This window comes from Eptesicus fuscus, chromosome 1, assembly GCF_027574615.1.
Source record: "Eptesicus fuscus isolate TK198812 chromosome 1, DD_ASM_mEF_20220401, whole genome shotgun sequence".
Classification (NCBI taxonomy): domain Eukaryota; kingdom Metazoa; phylum Chordata; class Mammalia; order Chiroptera; family Vespertilionidae; genus Eptesicus; species Eptesicus fuscus.
This window is the reverse complement of record NC_072473.1, coordinates 109356750-109381508: the sequence shown is the minus strand read 5'-3', so window position 1 is coordinate 109381508 and position 24759 is coordinate 109356750. Positions and strand designations below refer to the sequence as shown.

The 24759-nt window shown below is 40.4% G+C and overlaps 1 protein-coding gene across 1 annotated transcript in view; it reads right to left on the bottom strand.

Moving 5' to 3' along the window:
• Nucleotides 1-22533, bottom strand: part of GPC3 (glypican 3) — a 518803-nt gene extending 496270 nt beyond the window's left edge. Inside the window, exon 1 of the mRNA XM_008156949.3 lies at nt 22132-22533. Within this exon, the coding sequence (XP_008155171.1) occupies nt 22132-22306 (175 nt within the window). The 5' untranslated portion in view covers nt 22307-22533. The remainder of the gene's footprint in view (nt 1-22131) is intronic.
• Between the last annotated feature and the right edge of the window lie 2226 nt (nt 22534-24759).

Sequence of the window (24759 nt, the reverse complement as noted above, 5' to 3'; positions counted from 1 at the left end):
CCCTGGAGATCACAGACTGGTCCAGTAATGGGCTCCCAAACAAATTAAAAACTAGAAACCTGTACATCATTCTGGACACCTTACTTGCCCTCATCCCCTATACCCAAATGTCACTAATCCCACTGGTTCTGCTTTTTAAATGTCCCTTCATCTTTTTCCTTCTCTCCATTTTGCCTTATCACTTCACCTCTTTTCACTTGGACAACAAGAATAGCCTCCAAAATGGCCTTCATGCCTCTACACTCTTCCATGAAAGTCAAGAAGAGATATTTCTAAAGTATGTATTTGATCACATCATTCTCCTTCTTTAAAAACATCTAAGAAAATGGAGCAAGGGCACAGGGGTACCTAAACGCATGGCATATTCAGGCACTGCCAAGGAATATGGTATGGATAAAGGGATAAATGAACTGGAGGAGAGTAACAGGGGAACTATGTGAACCCTGCTACAAGATGATTCTTAGTTTTTGTTGGCTATTTTTTGTCTGTATGTTGTACATTTTCCAGCTTTATTGATGTATAATTGACTCCTAGTTATCTTTGAATTGGATTATCACAGGAGAGAGTGTTTATGGGAGCAGAAAAATATGTACTCCACAGGTTTTCTGTCCTTGGAATTCCAATAGCATTCTGCATCCTTTATAAAGACACTTCTCACACTCTAACTTGTACCATAGTTATTTGCATGCCTTATCTCCACCAGATTTACATTCCTTGATGGAAAGACCCTTGACTGACTCATCTTTGTATCTCAAGAGGCCAGCCAAGGTTTGGGCTTGATGTGCTCCCTTCTCACTTGTAATCAATGCCAGAATTTTAAGAGAGTTCAATTTGAAAAGAACTAGATCTTATTAATTGATACTACTAGACCAACTTTTAGAAAAACAGTATTCTATTCCAGGGAACAGTATTCTATTCTCTTCCCCTTCTCCCTTCCCTTCCCTTCCCTTCCCTTCCTCTCTCTCTCTCTCTCTCTCTCTCTCTCTCTCTCTCTCTCTCTCTCTCTCACACACACACACACACACTTACATACACATGCAGTCTATTTAGATGGGGGAAACCCCTAAAAAACAAAAACAAAATTGAGTTGGAGAATAATGCCAGCTACCCTGGAGTCAGGATAAAAAAAATTTTCATTTAGAATTCTACCAGAAGGATTAAACTAAGGCAATTTTTACATCCCCACAAGTCACTCTTTCACTAATTATTATTCTACTCAGATAAGTAGCTGAGATCCTGTGTTTCAGGAGATGTATAATTTTTATTTTTCAGATACAGTCTTCAAATATTCAGACCTGAAACATAGCTGAGAATTTCAACACCTTAGGCCCACTCTAAGTGCTAGGTCCTTTCCCTTGTGTATGAAATCACATCAGGGGGAAAGGGCCCTTCCCTATCAAGACTAAAGTGTTATTATTACCTGCTGTGCTACCAAATCAGCTGTGTGACTTAATCGAAAACCTTCTCAAATCTTGACCTGGCTAGATGACCCATAAGGTAATTTCAGGTCTGAAAGTCTGAGTCCTCCAATTGTAGGTCAATTGATAGTCACTGAGCTCATTCTAGACTGGGCATTGGGAAGACACAAAAGAAGCAAGAGGCTTGCTCTGACCTAGGAAAGTGTTGTTAATAGCACTTGGCTACAAATGAATATGGATACGGGGCCAATGGAAAGACCAACAACCAATTCAGCCTTTACAGCATTTCTCTTCATGTAATAACCATATTCCCTTTGTTATCAGAAGCCAGCTAATAGCAGATAGCTTCCTGATGGGGATGACTTGTGGTGGCAAAAGGAAGAACTCTGAAATCAGAGAGACCAGAGTGTGCATCCCAACTTGGCCACTTAATGGCCATGTGATCTTAGGCAAGTTACCTAATCTCTAAGCCTCAGCCTCCTATTTGTAAAATGGGGACAGTAACACATCTCTTAAAATTGTGAGGATTAAATTAAACTCTTATTCAATGTTTCCAAAACATATGCTTCCATGTTCTGTTTCCCTGTTTGATCATGCTATTTCTGTCCCTGGAGTGCCCTTACCCTAGCTTCAGCTATTATAACCTGCTCATTCACAAGGCTCTCTCACAGGTCTCTTTCATAATATTTGTCTCCCCTTTCTCAGCTACCCTCCCACCAAATAAATCCCATGAACTGTCAACTCAGAATTTTCAATACACTCTGTATCTCTCATACTGAATTTTGCAATCTAGGTATTATAGATATTAGTATATTTTTCTTAAACCTACTATTAAATTGTAAGTTTCTGTAGCCAGGAACTATATCTTGACCATCTTTGTATTCCCTGACATTGCATAATGCCCAGTATATAGTATATATTTAATAAATGCTTTTTGAATGAATGAGTGACTGAGTGAATACTCAACAATGAGACCATGCTTCCTACACATAGTATGTCCCCTTTGTCTTGAAGTATTCAAGCATAATGCTTCAATATCAGGAATACTATAGAAGGACTACTGCACTAGATAGGAGGCTGTACTGGTGACCTCCAAAGTTCTTTTCTCTCTGCATTTTCATGAAGGCCATATTCTAATTCACTAATCACTTTATATAACAAGGTTGTCACTGCCATAAATGTTAGAACTAGTCATTTTGTCATAAGCAAGTGTGATAGTATTTCTTCAGAAAACATCTCCTATGTGACAACTATATATTTACCACTCTCCATGTGAATTGTACCTAAAACTTAGTATACCTGAACCTGAAAAGGCAGATTTTTGCTTTGCAAGTGTTTCTGGCTTCCAAAACTCACTGTTACTGATGTTTTAGGAAACCACAATGAGTAAGTGGAAAACTATAGCACATTGAAAGCACACCAATACCTTAAGCCTAGAGGTCCTGTGAAAACGTTTTTTCAGGTGATTAATAAGCAATGATTGCCTTCCATGGCTAACATGTTTAGAAAAAATCAAAGAGTCATGAGTTAAGATATAAAGTCTATACTGAATATGATAGCCTCTTCTGTTTCAGAACCTTTTTGATCCAGAGCGACTTAGGTAAGTCATTTTTCTCCCCAGATCCTCAATTTAACCATTTAGAAAATGGGTTAACAGGAGTTGCTACCCACATCCCTCTCAGGAAACAATGAAATTTTACAACCAACTTTAAGCTTCCCTAAGGCAAGTTCCCCTTAGATTAGAGCAATCTGGTAAATTGGTATGATACAATATGTCCAAAAAGCTCTCTTCTCTAGTAGGTTAAATGGTGACCCCCAAAAAGATAAGTCCATGTCCTAACCCTCAGAATCTGTGAATGTGACCTTATTTGGAAAAGGGGTCTTACAGATGTAACTAAATTAATGATTTCAAGATAATGTCATCCTGGATTATCCAGGTAGGCCCTAAATGCAAAGACAAGTATCCTTATAAAAGACATAGAGGAGAGACACATGAACCTTGTAAAGACAGGGTCAGAGCTTATAATGATGAAGCTACATACCAAGGAAGATCTGGAGTCAACAGAAGCTGGATGTGGCAAGAAAGGATTATCTGCTAGAGCCCTTAGAAAGAATGTGGCCCTGCCTACATCTTGATTTTGGATATCTGGCCTCCAGAACTGAGATACTAAATCTCTGTTGTTTTAAGCCACCAAATTTGAGCTAATTTTTATGGTAGCCCTAAGAAACTAATACACCTGCTCTCTCCCCCTACTCCACCTAAAAGTATCTGCCTAGTAATGTCTAAAGGTTTCATCATGGGTGAGATACTACTTTGGTTAAGCAACTTCATCAGGCATTGTCTTAAAGTGCAACACTCTTTGAGTAATTCCCTAATACCTCAAGGCTAAAGGGTTTACTTGGGACCTTTAAGAAGTGGGGAAGGCAATCCTGAATAGAGACTCAGAAAAGAAGTGGGGAAGGCAATCCTGAATAGAGACTAGGGGCGATGTTCAAAAGGAAATGTTAAAAAAAAAGGGGTTCAAAACAAAATTTTATCTAGGGTCAGTTTGAGAAAGTCATATTGACAGAGCCCAAATGTTACCTTAACAATAATAGAGCCATAGTATAAGAAGGAAGAACCCTTGAAGAATTAAATAATAATATTGCCTCAATCCTTGGTCCATATTCCAGAAAGTCTGTTTAAAATGGTGCTCAAACCAATCCAAATGCCTCATTTTCACTGCTCAGATGGATTTGTTTTCTTATGCTCAACAAATTAGGCATATTTAAATACATGGAAAAAATGTGTTTCAAGCCATTAACAATTAGATAATCACAAAGAAAGCCCAGCAACAATGGAAGATGCCTATCATCATTCTGGGCCTCCATGCCAACCCTGAATTTGATAGGAATTTCCCTTCACATTATACCTGCCCTAGCCTTCAGCACTTCCATAGATACTGTTTAACCAGCTCTCAGGCAAATCTTTGTAATGCCCAGTTGCCCTTACTATTAAAATGCCTTTCCCAGCCCTAATGGCTAACCTAAATTTCAGTTTCAAGCCATTGCACCTTGTAATTACATTCTCAGCCACTGTAAGTAATCTGTGCCCTCTATTTTATCTTTCCCCTTTCCCTATGATAGGAACCTGCTGAAAAGGAAGTCAGTTGCCTTGTTAGTACAACATACGCTCTGCACTTGAGCAAAATACAACCAAAAGAAAATCAAACACTCTTGATCCCTGAGTGAGAAGCAGTGTTAGTGATCTTTTCCTTTTTCCTATCCTTCAGCTGATCTAAGTGTCTACACTGACATGCTCTAGTGCTGTGGCATTTATGCCATCTTGGGGAATAGCTGTGTAAATGCTCCAGTAATTTTATATATCTTCAACATACTGTTGTGTTAGAACTTGAGTATCTGAAGGACTTGGAAGGACATATTTTCCTCCTCCTCCCACCCTCATGTAATGTGAATCAAAATTCTCACTAATTGGCCTTCCTCCTGCATGCTTCTGAAGTCTAGACTTGGTAGCAACCCCTTTCTGTAGAAGAGATTTAATGAAGGAGAAAATGCATGGGAGGGAAGTTGTCAGGCTAAACATTACAGAGAAACTATAAGAAAGTTGGAAACACAGAGTTTTTTGTAAGCTGAGGTTGGAAGCTAAATGATATTGTTTCATAAACACACACTCACTGATGAGTCCACTTTACCTTGAACCAAATGTTTCCTAAAATTGAAGAAAATCTGTTGTTAATGAAACACATAAGACTTTTCAACGATGCTCACTAGTGACTTTTTTCCTCCTTTGCTTTCTTCAGGAGCTCTGAAAAACTAAATTTCCCAAACAGGTGATTTGGGGGTTTCCTTTCCACCACCAAGATTTCACTAAAAAACTCAAAAATTGCTAATAGAAACTTCCTTCTCCTGTCAAACCATGGGTGATTCAAATAGAGCTCTCTAGAACCCAGTGTGGGCTCAAAGAGAGTGCCAGGAGGGCTCCAGGTCAAGCTGAAGGAACCAAGCCTGGATCCTGGGTCTCCCTGTGTGATGCTAGTTTTATATCATCTGCCTTCAGAAAGAAACCAGCTCTCCAGACCACAGCAACTTGGTTCAGAAAGACCTGCCTCATTTAGTTTTTACTTTAAAAAAAAAAGGAGAACTGAAATAAGGAAGAAATGTTGACACGGGAACTATGGAGCCAATTCTCCATGCATGTCTAAAAAGTGCTGAGTTCAAGGTAGCTGATGCTACAGAGAGCTGGGGAAGTGATGGAAACAGGTTGATACAATCAATGAGGCAGTTCAACTCATAGAGAGATGACCTTAATTGAATTGGAAAATCAAATGTCCATAACCCCTGGCTACTGAGCTGCATTGCAGATACAGCATTCCCACAAGTTCAAGCCACTGACCTTACCATGCCCTCCTCATTCCCCTCAACAAATATGGAGACCCCCTCCATGCAGGCTCCCCACCTGTCTACATGTTTGCCTCCCCACCAAGAGCAAGGAAAGTGGAGTATTTGACTTAAAATCCCCAGCATCCTAGCATCTCACATATACTGGGTTCTCAAAACTGGTTTTAGGAATAATTCCTAGAAATGCTGAGCCCATCACAGAGTAACAATTATAAACATGGTTCTGGACCCAGATTAAGTGAGTTTAATTCATCGCATAGCTACTTGACCTCGGACAAGTCACAAACTTCTGTGAGCCTCAGTTCTCATCTTTAAAATGGGGGAAATAATAACACCTACCAGGTAGTGCTATTGTGAAGATTACATGGGATGTTGCCCAGAAAGGGCTTAGGACAGCACTTGGCTCAATAAATGTTAACGATTATTAGAACCACCCCCACCACAGGTGCTCAATAAAAACTTGCTGAATTGAACTCAAACCAGTGGGAATGACTAGCAGATGTGAAGGTAGCCTGGGCTAGTTTTAGTTTTAGTTTTAGTTTTAGTTTTAGTTTTAGTTTTTCTCCACCTCACTCTGCACCAGATGACCTCTGAGAACTTGCTTTCTTTCTTTTTCTTTCTTTCTTTCTTTCTTTCTTTCTTTCTTTCTTTCTTTCTTTCTTTCTTTCTTTCTTTCTTTTGAGAAAAGGGATAGAATAGGATATAGTTAGGCTCTACTTTTGCTGATCTTCAGTTTTTCATTCAGGGCAGAAAACCAAGTTTGGCAAAGTCAGGCAGATGATTTTCTAAGGAATATGACAAAAGCTATTAAAAACTCTTAAACCAAAGTTATGTAATGAGCATGAATCTGAATACATTTAAATTTCCTCTACATCTAGGAATTCCCCCAACATCCTTATATATTTTTAAAGTGTGCTTTTGCAAATGTGAGGAACCAAGGCCCTAAAAGAATTTCTTCCAGGGTGGGGGTAGGGAGGGGATGAGCAATTGTCATGGAAATTAACCCCTGAAAATGCACCGGATTTTATTACCAAATGGATGTCTGAGGAGACTACTAGCATTTTAGGGTTTTTACTATCAAGAGAGCATACTGCATGCTTGAAATAATTAAGAAAGAGACTCAAGTTATCTAGTAAACTGAAATTTCAAACCACCCTGCTTACCTAAATGAGAAAAGCTGCTTAGACTAAAGCGTCATTACTTTTATTTAGACAAGCCTGCAAAGATATACAAGAAGCTAAAGAATGGGACCCCACATTCTTCCCTAACCCACAACAATGCCTGTTTATGTAAATAGGATTTTCAATAACAGAACAAAATCTGAAAAAAAATGTTTTCATTATTGTCTCTGAAAAATGCAAATGCAGAAGATGAAAGTCAAGGGGCTTTCACTATGATGGGCACTGAACACCCTAAAATATTTATTTTTATATAAGTCTGAGCCTGGATTCCAAGAAGATCTTAAAAACAGGCAATGACTCTTTTTCCTTAAAAAGGTCTGAGCAGGCACAAAGGTTCCTCTGACTCCTGGCAAGTTGAATGCATATTTATTCAAAAACTCAGTTTAAAAAAAAGTAAAAGTAGTAGAAGATATCTATTTACCTATACCTGGCAGCCCCTTCCAAAATCTGGGCCAAAATATAAATATCATTGCCTTCACCATCATCACCATCTGACAATCAAACACTCCTGCATAACCATAACAACCTCCAGGCGCAAACTAAAAGCTCATTAAAGACTATATGAAGGCTATTTATAGAAGATCTAAACAAAGGCTGAAAGAATTATTAACAAAATTAATTCAACTGTTCTTACTTTTGACGACTATTACTATTTGTTTGAACTCAAGTGTCCAGCTCCTTCACTGACAGGTACTAATGACTATAGAGATAGCACATATCCAGAGTTTTAAACTGACCTTGTAGTTTCTTGGTTCAAAAACTCAGGTTTTGGCCCATACTCTGTATATCAGCCTTCCTGTTGCTGGTTAGGCAGCTGATAAGAGACAGAAATCCTTCTTGCTCATTAGGCCATTAGCTGCTGTTAAGCAAAGGACTAGGGAGGGGGGTGTTCAGTGGCCCAAAGGAATGTGCCGGACTCTACATATAAAGCCAGCCACGACTTGGGGTTAAGAATTTAACCTTAAAAGGCTGACAAGTCATAAATTTGCCTGAGGTTCATATATATGTGTGACTTTCACAGTTTATATTTCCTAGCCAGGACTCAAAGTCAAAACATGCCTCTGATTAATGAATGGTACTAATTGCTATTCCTGACTTGAGAACATTAGTCTTTATCCAAAATGTTTTCTTAAAAAACACACAATCTCATACCCAAAACTCTCTGGCATAGGGGAATTGAAATAACCAGTTAGAAAAAAATAGGAAGTGGAGCCTAATGTTATCTGTTACTGGATGCTACCATTTTGGTAGTCAAGATTGACTCAAAAGCTTCCATTTCATTATGTCCATCAAACAAAGTACAAAGAAATGCCCTCTAAATTTAAACACCTGAGAAAAAAGCAACCATCTGTAACTGCATTAAAAACTGAGCTGGGGCAATGGTAGGGGTGGGGGTGGAGGGCTGAAGATCTTCAAACACATTTTGTCTAACTTATCTTGTTAAATATTTATACATACATGCATAACGTAACAATCTTGGCCAAGATTGGAAGAGATAATAGATACAGCTCAAAAGATCCCTGTAAGCATCAAGACAAAGAAAAATACCAAGAAAAAGTCTAATTGGAATACACTCTCTAACCTGAAGTCAAATTTGGAACTAGGACAATAATATCCTACAAGTGAAACAATGTCCCTGAAATGTGATAACTTCATCAGGGAAAAGCAGGCTACAATTTGCTTAGCCTACAAGATGGGTGTCAGTTCTATCCCATACTAGCAGCATTTTAAAGGGGCTCCCTTATCCTCAGAAAAAGGAAAATGCATTCATTGTAAGAAAAGAGATCTCTAAAAACAAAGATGCCATTTGCATTCATTGAGAATTATGACAAAGTGAGAATGTAAACTACACAGCAATGATCTGAGGCATGAATCGGATATATTTATCTTTGTCCTATCTATTCAAAAAGGCCTTTTAAATACTCAGAATTCTTAGAAAGTGGAATGTCTATTCTTGGGTGTGTATTTTAGAGCTCTTCATCTGCAAACTAATTAAGAAGTCGAATTTCACAATATCCCAAAAGTAACAAGATACCCAAACCAAATATATGGGGAGAAATGGAAAGCTTGTTTTCTCTCTAGAATCACTGAGGACAGGCAAATATGAAGGAGGCAGAGGAAGGTGGAGGAAGAGAGAGAGAAGGAAATCAGGAGCTATAGAAAAGGGAAACACAACTAAAATACAGAGGAAAATATAAAACATTCCACTCATCTATTTTTTTAGAGAACAAGAAACATAAAACCATTCAATAAATATAGCAAACCATAAAACACCTTCTGTTATAAATTATAACCAGTTGAGGAAGGGTGTGAGGGGGGAGGAAAGAATGAAGGCGAAAAGGGAAGATGTGGAGAGCAGTCCAACAGACCATGAAGGGAGGACCTTCAGTAGCTTTGAACGTATACTGAGCCCCAGAAGGGCTTGATGAGTGTACACAGAACATCCACTGTTCCCCTGCACTGTGGCTGTCAGAGCAACTTGGGCTACTTCTTGTCACTATTCTATGAAATGTTGTTGAGCTTTTTGGGAATTCTATCCAGATTTGTTATTTGATATGACATTTCATTGTCACTAAGACATAACTTGAAGAAAAGGTGGATATTGTTGAGGTGGGGGTGGGGGAAGACTCTGAATGATTGAACAAGTGCTGGTTCCAACATCACCTTCATGCTTTGTGAATGAAGCAACCTTACTCTCTTCTCAAAGAACAAAGAAAAGGCAATCTGACAGCTTTGGAGGGCGAAAAGAACCTTTAAGCAATATTAGTAAATTGACCCACAGCACTGAAGTTACAAAGGCAAGAAATGACTTGGGTTTTATAAATTAAAACATATAAACCCTCCAGAATTCCATGGGGGCGGGGAATAAACCTTTATTTAAGAAATAAACTTTTAAGTTTAAAAAGAAAGAAGAAAATCTGTTTCTGAAAGCAGAAAGAACTATTTCAAACACTAAGCACAGTTCTTCCATGGCTCTTTAACTCTCCAAATTTCCACTGTGACTTCCAAAGATGGCCAGAGAAGATATACTCCAGAATACCAGCAAAAGAGAACATGGGAAACCCACTAGGTTCCTAGGGTAAGAACAAAATGATCTCAGAAGGTATTTACCTCTGGCCACATTAAATTAAGCCAAGGACCAATCTAGAATTTCTACCCATCTGGGGAAACAAAGTCTTTTTTCCAAACTAGTCACGAAATTATTAGCCATCCACCAGATATCTTGTAGGCTCTCTCTAGCCCATTCATTCTCACATTCTTATTCCCCTTAATTCTCTAATTCTATCCCCCTCCCCAACTCTCTGAGTCTCTCTTCTTCCTCTTACACTATCCCTTCCTCCCTCACTATCTCATACATTTCTTCTGTATAGGTCTATAAGGCCACATCAGTGAATGAATAGCTGAAGAATAGCACAAATGTGAGAAATCAAAACAACATTGATTTGTTATATGCTAGACTCTCTCTTTAGTGCTGCAAGGTTCTTACCCACAAGGAGTTTACACTTGAAAGTAGCCCTTCTCAAACTTTAACATGCACACAAATCACCTGGGATCTTGTTTAAAAGTACCAATTCTAATAGGTCTGTGATGGGGCCTGAGATTCTGCATTTCTTACAATATCTCTGGTGATGCTAATGCTATGGTCCAGGGGCCACATTTTAAGGAGCAAGGCTCTAGTGAGAAGAAGAACATCCTATCTAATAAAAGAGTAATATGTAAATTGACTGTACCTCCACTACACCACAAGCCACACCCACTGGCCAATCAGGAGCAAGTAGGCAAATCAACCCAACCAAGATGGCTGTGGCCACAGAGAGAGCAGGAGGCTTGGGTTGCCCCCAGCAATGGAGGAAGCCAAGCTTTCCGCCTGCTCTGGCCTGCCTTGGCCTCCACTTAAGGCTACAAAGTTTCAATTATAGAAGATAAATAAATCTCAACAAAAATGGTGGCAGCCAAGGAGCTGGAGAGAGCAGAAGGCTTGAGTTGCACCTGGCAATGGAGGAAGCCAAGCTTTCCGCCTGCCCTGGCAGTCCTAGGCCTCCGCTCAAGGCCATAAACTTTCAATTATAGAAGATAAATAAATCCCAACAAAAATGGCTGCGTCCATAGCGCAAGCAGGAGGCTTGACTCCGCTCAAGGCTACAAACTTTCAATTATATAAGATAAATAAATCCCAGATACCAGGGCCTCCGCTTGGGTCACCGGGGGGGCATGGCCAGCCTGCAAACCACCACAGGCCCCTCGCCCAGGCCACCCCATGCCCCAAAATGGAGATAACACCACCTACCTTTCAGGTTTGCTAGGTAGATTAAATGAGAGATTTAATATAAAGCAACTTGCACATAGTAGACACTCCATAAATGGTAGTTTCTATGATCTTCTTTTTGGCCCTTCCAAACAATCCCATAAACCTAAAAGGGACTTCCAAAAATACATTGGAGAACAAAGAGTTTTAAGCTTACGTTGAATGAAATTATAAACTTTGGTGAAGGTAACCTCTTAAATAAACAGCAATGAAATTAAAGAAACCATTCATGCCAGAGAAACATAAAATTATGCAAACCTCTCCTCACACTTACCAAAAAAAAAAAAAATCATACATCTCCATAGACATTTAAGAAAAGATCAGCCCAATTACACAAGTATTTCTAGTATTTGTTTGGAATCACATGTTTCAGAGACTAGCCCGCAGGGCCCAGTCTGAAGCAGAATAGAGACCAGAGCTCCAAAAGCTACACACTGTTGCTGCTTTCATTCTCCAAAGTGAGAGAGTGCTCTGCAAGGGGAGGGAAAGAGCACCTCCATGTTGGAATCAGGCAAGTTGGTGGAACTCAGAACTTGCAGAAACTTTATGTGTGGCTGCATAGTTCGTATGTTAGATATGTGAAAGCAAGGTTTTCACAACACAAATCTAAGTATGATTGTGAAAGACCACCCACTGCTAAGAGTAACAACAATTTTCAAACAGTTTAAATAACACGTAATTATTAATTACTGCTATCAAAAATCATAAAAATCTGATCCCTTGATCCAAATGTATTTCTCTACATAGAAGTTTCTCCCCCACCACGTGTGTGTGTGTGTGGTAATATATTATCTTATTTGCAAAGTCTTGGACCGTGACAACATATACTCATACTTTCTCTTAATCAAGAGAATTCTTGAAGTTGTTGGCAGTTTTTTTAATCACCAGATGTTGGCAAAATACATCTTAAGACATGTCACATACAAAACCCTGGAAAACATCATCCACACCCATGACTTACAACTTGAGCCTATATGCTGGTGAATCCCAACTATGCTTCTCCTGAACTCTAGAAGAATATATACACTCTTTCCCAGTTATCTCATCTATTCCCAGAGTTTCAATTACCATCTAGATGCTGATAATGTACAAGTATGTATCTACAGTCCTGATTTCTCTATTCTGTGATCCAAAACGCAACGTCAACTACCTAGCAACTTTCTGCCTCAATGATCAAAGGAACCACTCAACCTGTCCAAAATCAAACTGATTATTTCAACCCTTAAAAATAGGTTCCTCTAGCCCTGGCCAGTGTGGCTTTATTGGCTAAGCATCATCCCATGCACTGAAAGGTCACCTATTCTATTCCCGATCAGGGCACATGCCCAGATTGCAGGCTGGATCCCTGGTCGGGATGCTTGTGGGAGGCTACCGATCAACATTTCTCTCTTGTACAGATTTCTCTCTTCTCCCTTCCTCCTTCTCTCCCTCTACCTTCCTCTCTTTCTAAAAAAAAAAACCCAATAACACATTTTAAAAATAGGTTCATCTTATATCTATTCATTTTTTCAACAAATGCATACTGGGCACTTATTATGTGCCATAGTCTCACCATCCAGAAAAACTAGAAGCTCTAGACTCTCCCTTCTATCCTCATATCCAGTCACCAAGTTATTCTCTCAAATTAGTATTTTATTCTCCTATTTATTGCCCCACCTTTTCAACTGCATTATTAAAACCCGCTACTACCACTCTCTCCAGTCATCCTCTATACTGATTAACATTTTCTCTTCTTTAAATATTTTCATGGATCCTCATCATCCCTGGATACCTATTTCTCTAGTTCATATTTCCTCCATTTCCCCACATCTGTGCTCCAACCAATCCAAATTATTCCAGTCCAACAAAGATGTCATTTTATCTCTTAGCTTTGTACATTTGCACATACCTAGGCAAATTATGAATGTGCTTAAGGGAACTAGGTACCTCTCCTCTATAGCTCAACAGCTCTCAGAACCCCCACAGGGTGCCTAGCTCTATGGCAGCTCTCATATTACTGCCTTGACATCCATGTTTTTCCTTATTTAGCTCCCTCCTTAGGCAGTGATTTTATCTTATTCATCAGCTCCTAACTCTATACCTGGCATAGAATCAGTGCTCAATAAATGTTGGTTGAAGTAAAAAATGAATAAAAAACTTTTAAATATTTATGTAGAGACAGCATTTAAAGTTCACTATTAGTAGGTTCCTTTTCTGAGACTTCCCATGTTTTCCAAAATAGTTAAATGTAGTCCCTAATACAATCAGTCCATGAAACATAACCTGGAAAGGGCCTCTAGGGTCACATTCTCATTTCTATGGAGCTCAACATGAATTGCAGCCAGGGCTAGAAGTAGTTTTCTAAAATGAGCCAAATTTACAATATGAATTGACCATCACTACTTTAATGAAGATCACATCTCTGTACTTAGGGAAATGATGGAACTTGATAAATGTGCAGTAACTCTATGATAGCAATGACAATTAGCTCTGAAACAATTTGGGACCAATCTAACTGAAAATTGTTTATTTGAGCTCTGAAAAGCTGTATCTCCTAGCTCTTCTAAGTGTAAGTTAGGCTTATTCTCTAGATTATGAAGGGTGTACAGATGTAGAAATATTATATGTGTATATGAATGACTGTATGTGGTGGGAGTGTGTGTGTGTGTGTGTGTGTGTGTGTGTGTGTGTGTGTGTGTTGGAACCAACCAAGAAAGTTGGTGGAATCCAGAACCTGCAGATACTTTATGAGTGGCTACATTGTTTGTAACTAAGATATATGAAAGCAAGGCTTTCAGGACACAAATGTAAGGTATGATTGTGAAAGACCACCCACTGCTTAGAGTAAAAGTTTAACAACTTTCAAACAGTTTAAATAGCACATAATTATTCATTGTTATCAAAATAATAGAAATATACATTCATACATATATAATCTATCAACATAAATATATAAAACATATTCAAACACCACATTTACATAAAGCTGAAGCTAAAAATGTCAGTCTACTTGACATATCCTCCTCAAATTTCAGTTTTGGCAGAGGGGCAACAAGGCTCCCAGGGTGCAAGAGAATAAAGAAGCTTTCACTCTACCACTCCTTCCTCAGTCTCTGCTGAAGATCAACTTAGACAATGATGCATTCAGAGAATGTCATTCTCTAGGTATATGCCATTGTAGGATCTTGTTCGACAGTGGTCAATTCCTAGACTATGTCTTTACCTGTTTATTCTTACATTCATTCCAAACTTTATTAATAACGCTGTACAAGCTATTCTACTCACCAATCTAGAGGATCCAATCAAACATGGCTTCTGCATTCAACAAGCATAGTGTCTGACAGAGGCTATGAATAAGCTATATACTTAAAAAACATGGATATTAAGTAAGAAAAATACAGATAAAGTATTTCTGGGGAAAAATGCAATTGGGAGATGTCTCTGTATTATCTCCGCACACATGTAAATTTCCATATTTAAATATTTTCCAGTCCCTTAGATCTGTTATGTGCCAGTTAACTTTCTGATATATAGCAGAGTGAAGGCTTTTAATATCCTTCTTGTGCCCATCACTCTAACACTTCCTCTCTTCACCAGATTTCCCTCAGCTTCAATAATCCAAACCAAAACTTTACAAGCAGCAATGGAGATTCATAGGATTCCACAATACATACTATAACTACCAGTATGCAGAGTGTGTGAGAAAGGGAGCAGAACCATAACTAAGGAGGAAACTATCCAACAGAATTTTTATATGATTTTCAAATGAACATCATCCCTTTCTTTTCTACCCTCTTTCCTACTTGGACCTTTAGCTGAAAGAAATCCTAATAGGTCATTTCTAGGCAAGTAATTGAGTTTTCTCAGCTGACTTTAAAAGTTTGCCCTAATGCATACAGAAATTAAGAAAATTCTCAAGAAGCCCTTTATCCTACTCCAATAAAATTTCCATGGCTGAAAATCCACTTTAGGTTATGTCCTTTGAAATGTACATTTATGAAGTTTGATGTTATAGGTAAGAAACACCAAACACTGAGGAAAAACTTACATACATTCAGTATATGTTTCTGTAACTCACACCAAGTTGCATCATTTTCACAAACCTAAATAAATTGAAGATAAATATATGCATTTATGTTTGTGTGGAGTTATTTAATTTACCTTTAAACTACTCACTTCTTGTAAAATCTAGCTAGTCTACTTTTTCTAGGGAGTTATAGTGTAGCCAAATGAACTAAACCAAATTTCTTTATCAGGTATCTATAGACCATAAAAGGATTTCTGACCTGAAAAAAAAAGTAGTCACTCTTTTAGATACCTTAGTATATAAGTAATAAATCAAGTTTGGTTTATGGAATTGTTATGCTCATAATATTATTCTAACTCCATTTATTCATTTAGTCCATAAATATTCATTGAGTACCTATTAATTATACCATGCACTGTCATAGGCACTAGGGATACAAAGATAAGATACAACCCTTAACCTCAAGGAGATCACAGTCTAATATGAATATTATGACCATGTACCTTGAAGATGTCATAATCAGAATTTATAATTTTCCAGTAAAAAACACATTTTCAGAAGGTAGACTCAAAAAGCCCAATTAAAATTCTACTCTAAAAGTTTGCCTTATTCTGGGTGTATAAGAAATAAACACTTCATTATGGATAGAAATTTTGAAAAATACAGAATATTCTCAAAATCATCACTGAGAAATGTACATCTTTCAACTTTCAGGTGGATGGAATACAATGTGTGGAGGTTTCTTTTATAATGGCTTTACCATCCTTGTCCCTTCGTATTGCCACTTTCACTTGTATTTTATCTCCCTTCTTATCAATTATTTATCAATATAAACCTATTAAGTATACGTCAAAGAGCTGGGTTGATTTACTAATCTAGTATATAAATTCAATTTTAGCTACTATCAGTAATTAACTGTTTGGAACACTAGCCATGCATTTTGATCTTAACATTGACTCTCTTTTATTCCTAAGGAAAAATACAAATTTTCAAGGCTTTATTCAGCTACATACAGACTCAAAAGCGAAAATGCCTTCTTTGTTAATCAATCTGGATTCATTTTTTGTTTAAAAATGGCCGACAGGTATTTCTAATCATTTTCACTTGGATAATTGATCTTTAATTGGTCTAATTTGAAGAACAGAACTAAATCTTTGCTTGTGTATTCAACAAGGTATTCAAGCGAGACTATCACGTCCAAATGAGCATTTCACACACACACATAGTATTTCAGAACACATATTTTCTTTGCTGATATGCCTATCTTCACCTTGCTTTCTGAATTGCATTCTCCCTGTCATTACATCTCAGAAAGTAAATTCCCATTGCTGTCTCTAAAGCAAGGCTGGGGCCCATGACTTGGATTCTATTTTCTGATGCTCATTTCTTAATGGAGTGCTAGCAGATCCTGTTTCAAACTATACTATTTGCTAAATATAGGCAGATGAGTGGGGGATTATTCTGCCCACACTTTCCATTAGACCTTAGATTACCAAAAAAAATCAAACCCATTTACAAACTTGGCTAGGGCTGAATAGGTGTTTGCTCCTGGTATGATCTCTTGATTTGAACTTATACACAAATTCTGATCCCAAGCTACAGAAATCTGTGAGGTACTTCAACAGGTCTGGGCTTGTGTTATAGCTCAATTCCCAAATATGGTAATGTCAACATTTGCGAGAAAGGTCTAGCTGACATTAAATCAGAGAGTTTAATTTAAGAGATGTCTTATAATTTATGTTCTATAATAATTGTTGCTCTTTAATGATACTAAGCCAGACATAACAACATTGCTAATTTCAATTTGTTCTTTGGGTACTGAATATTAATAAGCCCTGTCTGATAGTAAGAGTTGCCAGCTAATGAAAGTAAGCCTGAATCTTTCTCTAGTCAAAATAGAGGTTGTCCAAAAAGTTTGTCCACATACCCCAATAATATGCTACAAAAAATATGTACATACGCTTTTAAAATAAGTAAGGTGACATGTAGCTTAAGAAAGTATTTGAGAGTTCATAGAGAATACATAATAATCTAGAAATTATATTATTGTCAATTATTTACTAAATGCTCTATGGTACTCTTAACATTGTATTCAACACTGCATCAAAAGCAGTGCTTTCCCTTTAAGAAGCTTATAATCTAAAACATACAAACAACCATATGCAGAAAAAAGCTAGAGATCAGAGTAAAAGGAAGCATTCACAAAAATGTACAAATTCAGCATGCCAGAACTTTTCAGTTGAGCAATATGATCCCCAGCGAAATTCTTTCCAAATGATGTATCGTGTGCACAAGTTACAAGTGATTATCTTCAATTTTCTTGGAAATGAGCAATTAGATACCCCTTAAGACCCATGTTTTTGTATATGCATCAAACTCTAAAGTTGGCAGGGTCATTGATAGCTGCCATTTAAGGAGAAAACTTATTTTTCTGTCTTGTCTTATAGCAGACAAATCCAGGACTCTTTCCCCTCAGGTTGATAATAAGCAGCCTTTTTCTAGGCTACAATGAACAACCAACATTACAACTCTAAAGATGGAAGTAACAGAATGCTAAAAAATATTACATCAAAATACTGGATACAACCTATCAGCCCATAAGGGAAAAAGAATTGCAAAACTGACACTATCCTTGGCATCTGCACCCATCAAAACCTTCTTATGCCTGTTCTTTCTAATGCTTGCAAACGGAATTTCCTCCAAGAATTAAGAAAACTTTTTAAGATGGCGGTCCTATTAAGAGATTCCTCCCTATCTCCCTCTTCATCTCTTCAGTTCTTTTCCCTTCCCCGGGCTGGCTATTGTGACCATTTCAGCCAATTTCCTGGAGGTATTTTCTAGCCCTTTTCACCCTATTTAATCCTACAAGTTTCCTGAGAGCCTGTTTACTTGTATGCTCCCCCACTAGAGTGTGAGCGCCTTGACAAAAGAGACTGTTTCTAACCCCTCTGATACCCCCAGCACCTAACACATAGCCTGCCAAGGAACAGGCAGTCTTAGTGTCCTTTTAGGCCAAGGTGCTCCACAGATCATCAGCCATCTTTTCAATCAGATTGAGGCGCCCCTCTAAGCACATCTAGGCACCAATCATCAGGATTAATATAATAAATCTATTCAGACAACATTTGAAAAAATTCTCTAAACTGTTTCAAGTTAACAAACAATAATACAATTCTTTCAAAGTTTTAACAAATCACCTGCTCACCCAAATGTTTAGTGCAATCTCAGAGGAGGAAAAAACCTCCCACACCTCACTTTCTCTCCCGGACATCAGGACCACTAACTGCTTCAAACTAATTGGGGAGCTACAGCTGGCAACCCAGATACAGTTGCTAGTTCTGACACTTTAAAAAACAACAACAAATACCAAACGTCCTCTTTGTTTCAAAAACGCCGATTTTTATCTTTATGTTGTTTCATCTGTTTTGAGAAACTCCAAGTCTATTTGGCTATTAAAGGCTGCCTTTTACCCATACGGGCATTTGGCCTTCTGCAATGGTTCTTGCACTTTTCAAGGCCCTCTAAGGCAAGATTCCTCAATCTTTAGGGACTTGCAACACTTCCACAGTTTGTTTGATTTTCTCATTCTCATCCTTCCCCTTCACCATCATCCCCCTACAAAAGTGGTGTATGGCATTCATAAAGTGAATTACACTTGATTTTTGTTTAGAGGAATTTTTTTCAGACTTCTGTAACATTCCCTTGAGACAATTGGAAACATCATTGTCTGATTACTAACTCACTTTCCTTGTCTAAAATTGTATCCATTCTTGATTGCGCCTGTGGGTAGGTTAAGCAAAACAAAATAAACATCTAGACTTATGAGCTCATTGGCTTTTTTTCTGAATTTTTCTAAATTAAATAAGGGCAAAAGAGCTGCACTGAAAGTCAGTTATATGGATTTTTCTGCCAAATGCTAACTCTGTGTGCCTGGTTTCCATCTGTGGTGCTTTCCAAGTTACAAATCCTTAAAAAAAGAGACTGGGGTATGAAAAGATCTATGGATTTCAGGGACATACTATTAGAATCACTGTCCTGTGCCTTTGAACACTCTAAAAGAAATGGGAACATGAGATTGTAAGGCTTTAGAGCAGTTTTGTGGAAGTCTAGTGTAGTCCTTCAGCACCAGTGATTCATTTTTTAGGCTGGCTAATTTCAAATGCCATTTAGTTTCATCCATATTAGCATAAGAAATGTACCTTATCCACTCTAACCCAATTCTGCTAATGGCCAAAGTTAGCACTCAATTCCAAATGCTTCTCCTAAGTGAGACAGGACATTCTTGAGAATTTCTCCTTACTGTTACCCAATCTCATTTTATCTGGGACAAAGAAAGCTTTAATACAGTTAAAACAGTGGAGCCAGTAAACTAAACGTAGCTTAAAATATAGATGGGGGGGGGTGAAAAGTGGCCATCATGATGGTTCTAACTCAAATAATTTGCAGCTCTCTTTCAATTTCCAACCAGTAATCAACAGCAGCAAATTACACATTTATTCACTTTGAAATTATACCCTTGCCATTCTATTTAGTCTGCCATTATTGTCTCTGTTCTGAAATACTGATGAGCTCTTTCCACACATGGACATTAGGATTTTCACCATGTCTTCCATACCTACAGTGATGATATTTGCTCAACTAAAATTCAGAACACATGGTCTTATGCCAGAACAAAGTACTGGAAATATGCACTGCCCCAGTAAATCCAGGATATATGGTATCTGTATGGATATCACCATATTTGAATTTTGGCTTTGCTCCAAGGCAAGTCAGAACAGTGCCTGCCATGTAGAAGGTACTCAACACTGCATATGTTAAATGGAAGTGAAATAGGGTTTATATGCAAAAACCCTTGGAAAGTGATTTTTCCTATGGGGTTTGAGAAATACTAGTGGGAAATAATAAATTTACCAATCCCTGTTGTTCTCTATAGCATGGCCATCCTTAGGATCAGTGTAAGGGAGCTGGGAAGGAGGTGGGTGCAGGCCAAACCTCATACACACAGTGTGTGGGCCCTCCCAATACTTTTATACAGATGCTGCAAAGAGGCAGGCAGCCAGAGAGCTGGGGGAGGGGAAGGGGGGAGGAGCGAAAGCCTGAGTGTGTGTAGAGGGGGTTGCTCAATCAGTATCTGCATTCCCTCTGGCCGTTTTCTTCTTTTAAGCACAACCTTTACTCCCTCAATTCAAATCACCCATATTGTGGGGACTCATCTTGTGAAGACCAATTTTTATATTATGACTAAAAGCATGTTCTCTGGCTTTAGCATTCTAACACCATAGCACTTTGAGGGGGAGAGAGATTCGCCTGTTGTTTCAGCTCTGTGGAACTGATTCATAGGTTGCCCCTTACAGCTCCTGCACACGCCCACGTGGTATGCTATTAACACTCAACAGTGGAAGAGGTAGTTCTACCCTTCCTTAGAGGGAAGTCCTGAAAAGCACTATTTAACTTTTGCACAAATGCATTTCAGTCACCAAAAAGGGTGACCAATTACCTTTGCAACTAAACAGCATGCTCGCTCGGCTTTTTATCCACCTAAAGAAAAGGCCGAGGGCGCCGAGGGCGTGCTGGCTGCCTAGGTAACCTCCTGCTAGTGAACGCCGGCTGGCAGCGCCCACAGGGCGCGCATCACACTCACAACTTGGTCCAACCATCAGACCCGCCTCTCAGACTTGTTGAGAGCCAAGAGCCTAGTTTGGGCGAGGATGGTTCCCGGATCCCTCAGAAGCACGGGATCCACGCTTCCCTAGATGCATGGTTTGAGAAGTGACCCAGGAGGCCACAAACGTCTTAAGGTTTGTGAATCTACCCGCCTTTTCTTCAGAGCGAACCTCTGCTAAATTAACCTGTTTGAAACCGACTCTTCTTGCCCTCACTGTCAGTGTAGCAACTTGTTCTGATGATATTCTAAGGTAGGCTTTTAGGATTGACCGTGGGACAGTCAATCACACAAGGCCATTAATATTCATCTGTTGACAGAGGCAGCCCTCAGCTAAGGATAAAATATGCCCTTACAATGAGATCTGATAGTGTAGAACAAAAGGCAGGCATTCAGGAACTTTCCTCCACTTAAAATCATCTTTCCTTCAGGGTCCAGCCTGTCAAAAAGGCTGATGAATTTGAGAGGGGGAGGAGTTATATCATCTTTGGACTCCTGCTCCCTGGGCCAGCAGCACCATTTATGAAGCGATTTTGCCAAACTAGGGAAGGGACACTGTTTTGAAGAAAAGGCTCAGTCCTTGTCATTTAGGAGACCCTCACTCTTAAAAGTTTCCTTCGGTGTGTCTTTACCTACCACTGCAGATTTGGAGACCTGACCTCAACTTTGTCTGCACTTGGGCCCACGAGCTCGGGAACCCAAGCTGCGGGAAGGAGGGCCGGGGGCAAGTTGGGGACAGAATGGCCGGAGCCTTGGTCCAGCTTTGGCTGAAATTTTGGCACGTACGTGCGAGCAAGCGTGTCAAATTCACAAGGCACCGGTTTGGATATGAGGCACCCGTTCCCAGAGGCCCTGGGAGCCAGCTCCCACCTTCCCGCCCTCCCAAAAAAATGGGCGCTCCGGAACAGGCCACCACCGCCGATCCTCCCCACTAGCACTTTCCCTGACAGCAGAGCGAGTACAGGGAATGCAGCCACGGTCCACACACACTCTTCTTCCTTCCTCGGGAGACCTGGTCTGCCTCGGGCACAACGAGCACCCCCGTGCCCCTGGGTGCTCACGACCACGGCCTCACAGGGTTAGAGCACTCGGGTTACTGCCACCACGCGCCCCCGGGCTCTATGCTGGGCGCGGGGAAAGCTTCAGGGACTCCTCCTCACCTGGTACGGGGGTTTCAGGCACCCACTTGAGTCCAGGCTGCAGTCTCTGGAAAAAGGAGCGAACCTGGTGACAGGTGGCGTCCGGTGGCGGGGGTGGAGGTTGCGCCTGTCCCGGGATGTCCAAGTTGAGCAGCATCGCCACCACGAAGCACGCGGTGCGCACGGTCCCTGCCATCCTGCTGGGCGGGGAGCGAGGGGAGCGCGGGAGAGTGGCGGCGGGGACGAGAGCAGTCCCAGAAGCAGCAAGCCTAGCAGCGCCTGGAGGAGCGGGAGACGTGCCGTTACCCAGCCGCTGCAAAAGTTTCCTCGCAGCTACCTGAGCACTGAGCGAGGGCGGGAACGCTCGGCTGCACAGGCGGGGCGGAGCCAGCCGAGGAGGGGCGGGGCGAGGAGGGACCAGGCGAGGCGGGGCGGAGCGAGGCCAACTGTGCGGCCAAGGGGCGATGGCGATCCTGTGGGTGTGGGGCGCCAGGCTGCGGGGACCGTTTGAGCCCCGCGGCGCCAGGATCCACTGGGGCTGCACGAGATGCGGGCTCTGAGCGCGTGAGATAGCTCCTGGCCGCCAGGCCCCGCACCCCCTTCGCCGCCTTTCCACACAGGGCGTTCTGGCACAACTACTGCAGAGGGGCTGCGGGCTCCGGCGTGCTGATTGGCTTCCCTGCAGCCGTCCCCTCTGACTGGCTCTGGGAGAAGTTCCCCAGCCTTACTCCTCCTTCCGCCGCTCAGGGGCCTGCCGCTGGGAGGGCTTTTCTCTTTCGGATTTTTGCAATATCTCCATCCTTCCTGGTTTAAGTGCCCCTCTCTACTTTGCCACAGGTCTCTTTCCCAGCCTGGTCCAGCTTGTGTCTGGCCACCAGAGCCACACAAGTCTTCTTCCTCAGCACAAAATCCACATCCTCTTCCTGATCTCCAAGGAGCTTCCCTCGAAAGGTTTTCCCATCGCAGCTACGGCTGGGTTCACAAACCCGACCTACAAATAGTCACAAACCATGGCAACTGGGGCTCGTTGGCGGGTTAGTCTGAAAGCCTGTGAGGCTTACTAGGTTTGATTCAATAAAACCACACAAAGTCGGAGAAAGCATCTGATCCCAGAATGTTAAAAGAATCTGTCTCCTGCAAGACAGTCCCAGGTGATCCTTCATGAGGTAAAGGATAACTGGTGACAGCAAAACAACCTGGGGCTTAAAGCCAGCCCAACTCATTAGAAAATCATTTACACAGCAAATTCAGTGAGCCACAGCTAGCTTGTTTCGAACGTGAAATAGAAGGCTGAAATGTCTCCTACACCCAACTCTCCATGTCTGCTGCTGAAATTTCACCATTAGAAATCCAGTTCTTTAAAAAGCAAATACTTCTCACAGGAGGAATGCATTTAGCCATTACTTATATGCTCCTAAGTAGGGATCTTTAACCCGTGTATTCTTTTTTTTGTCACACACACACACACACACACACACACACACACACACACACACACCCCTTAGCACATAAGTAGAAACTCAGTATTTGTATAATGAAATGACTTAACACCTCAGTGTGAATTCGTTTATCATATGATTGTGTTGTTTCTGATCTAGGTGAGCATAGGTTTTAATAAGTAAAGAAAAGGGAGAGCCTCCACAGCAGGAATTCTCCAGGAAGTGCTAGGTCAGGGGAGATGAGGTCATTTAGCAGAGATGTGGTCTGAGAAAAAAAGGCAAAGGAAGGGGAAGGTCACTGAGGAGCTCATTTGTTCATTCATTTGTTCAATAGCAAATATTTGAACTTGCACTATGTACCAGATACTGTGGGACACAAATAGACAATGGGGATACAAAGATTAACCTATGGTACCTGACTTCAAAGAGCTACAAGTCTAATGGGAAAGACAAGCAAACAGAAAAATGTTAACACAGCATGCGGTAAGTGCTAACCTAGAGGTAAAGGCAGAGTTCTAAAGGGGCAAGAGACAAGATCTGAGAAAGCTTTCCAGAAGAGATGGTGTCCTAAATTCAGGCTTGAAAGTCCAGCAGGAGTTGAGGTGAGAAAAGAAGATGGGAAGAAGGGTGCCAAGGAAAAAGAAGCAGCATGAACAAAGACTGAGAGGAGAGAGCCTGGTATGGCCTAGTTGGAAGGTAGAAGGATTCAGGTTGGAGATTTAGAACATCCAAAGCAGCAGAGGTAAGCAAGTGCCAGATGATGCAGAGTTTTAAAGTCACGGGAAGGAGCCTAGGGAACCACTTAGGGACATTTTAAGTAGAGGAGTGACATGATCATATTTGCCTTATTAAAAGATCTCTCCAGCAACATTGTGGTGAATGGCTTGGGGAAGGAAGAAAATTAAAAGCTGGTTAAGAGACTGTGAAAATAATCCAGACAAGAAATGAGAAAAGCTGTGCCAGAGATTTGGAAGGGGAAAATACTACCAGCAATGTTTAGGAGATAGAATTAAAAGGGCCTAGTGACCTAGTGGATGTGGGGGGATGGGAGAGAAGGAGTAAAGGACGGAGGGCTCATTCATTCTTTTTTCAACAAACATTTGAGTGCTGCCTATGTATCTGGCATTCTTCTCCTACTTCATAATTTTGCCTGGGGCTAGGCCTGCTCCTGCATTGAACATTTGACAAATGACATATCCACTTTAAAAGA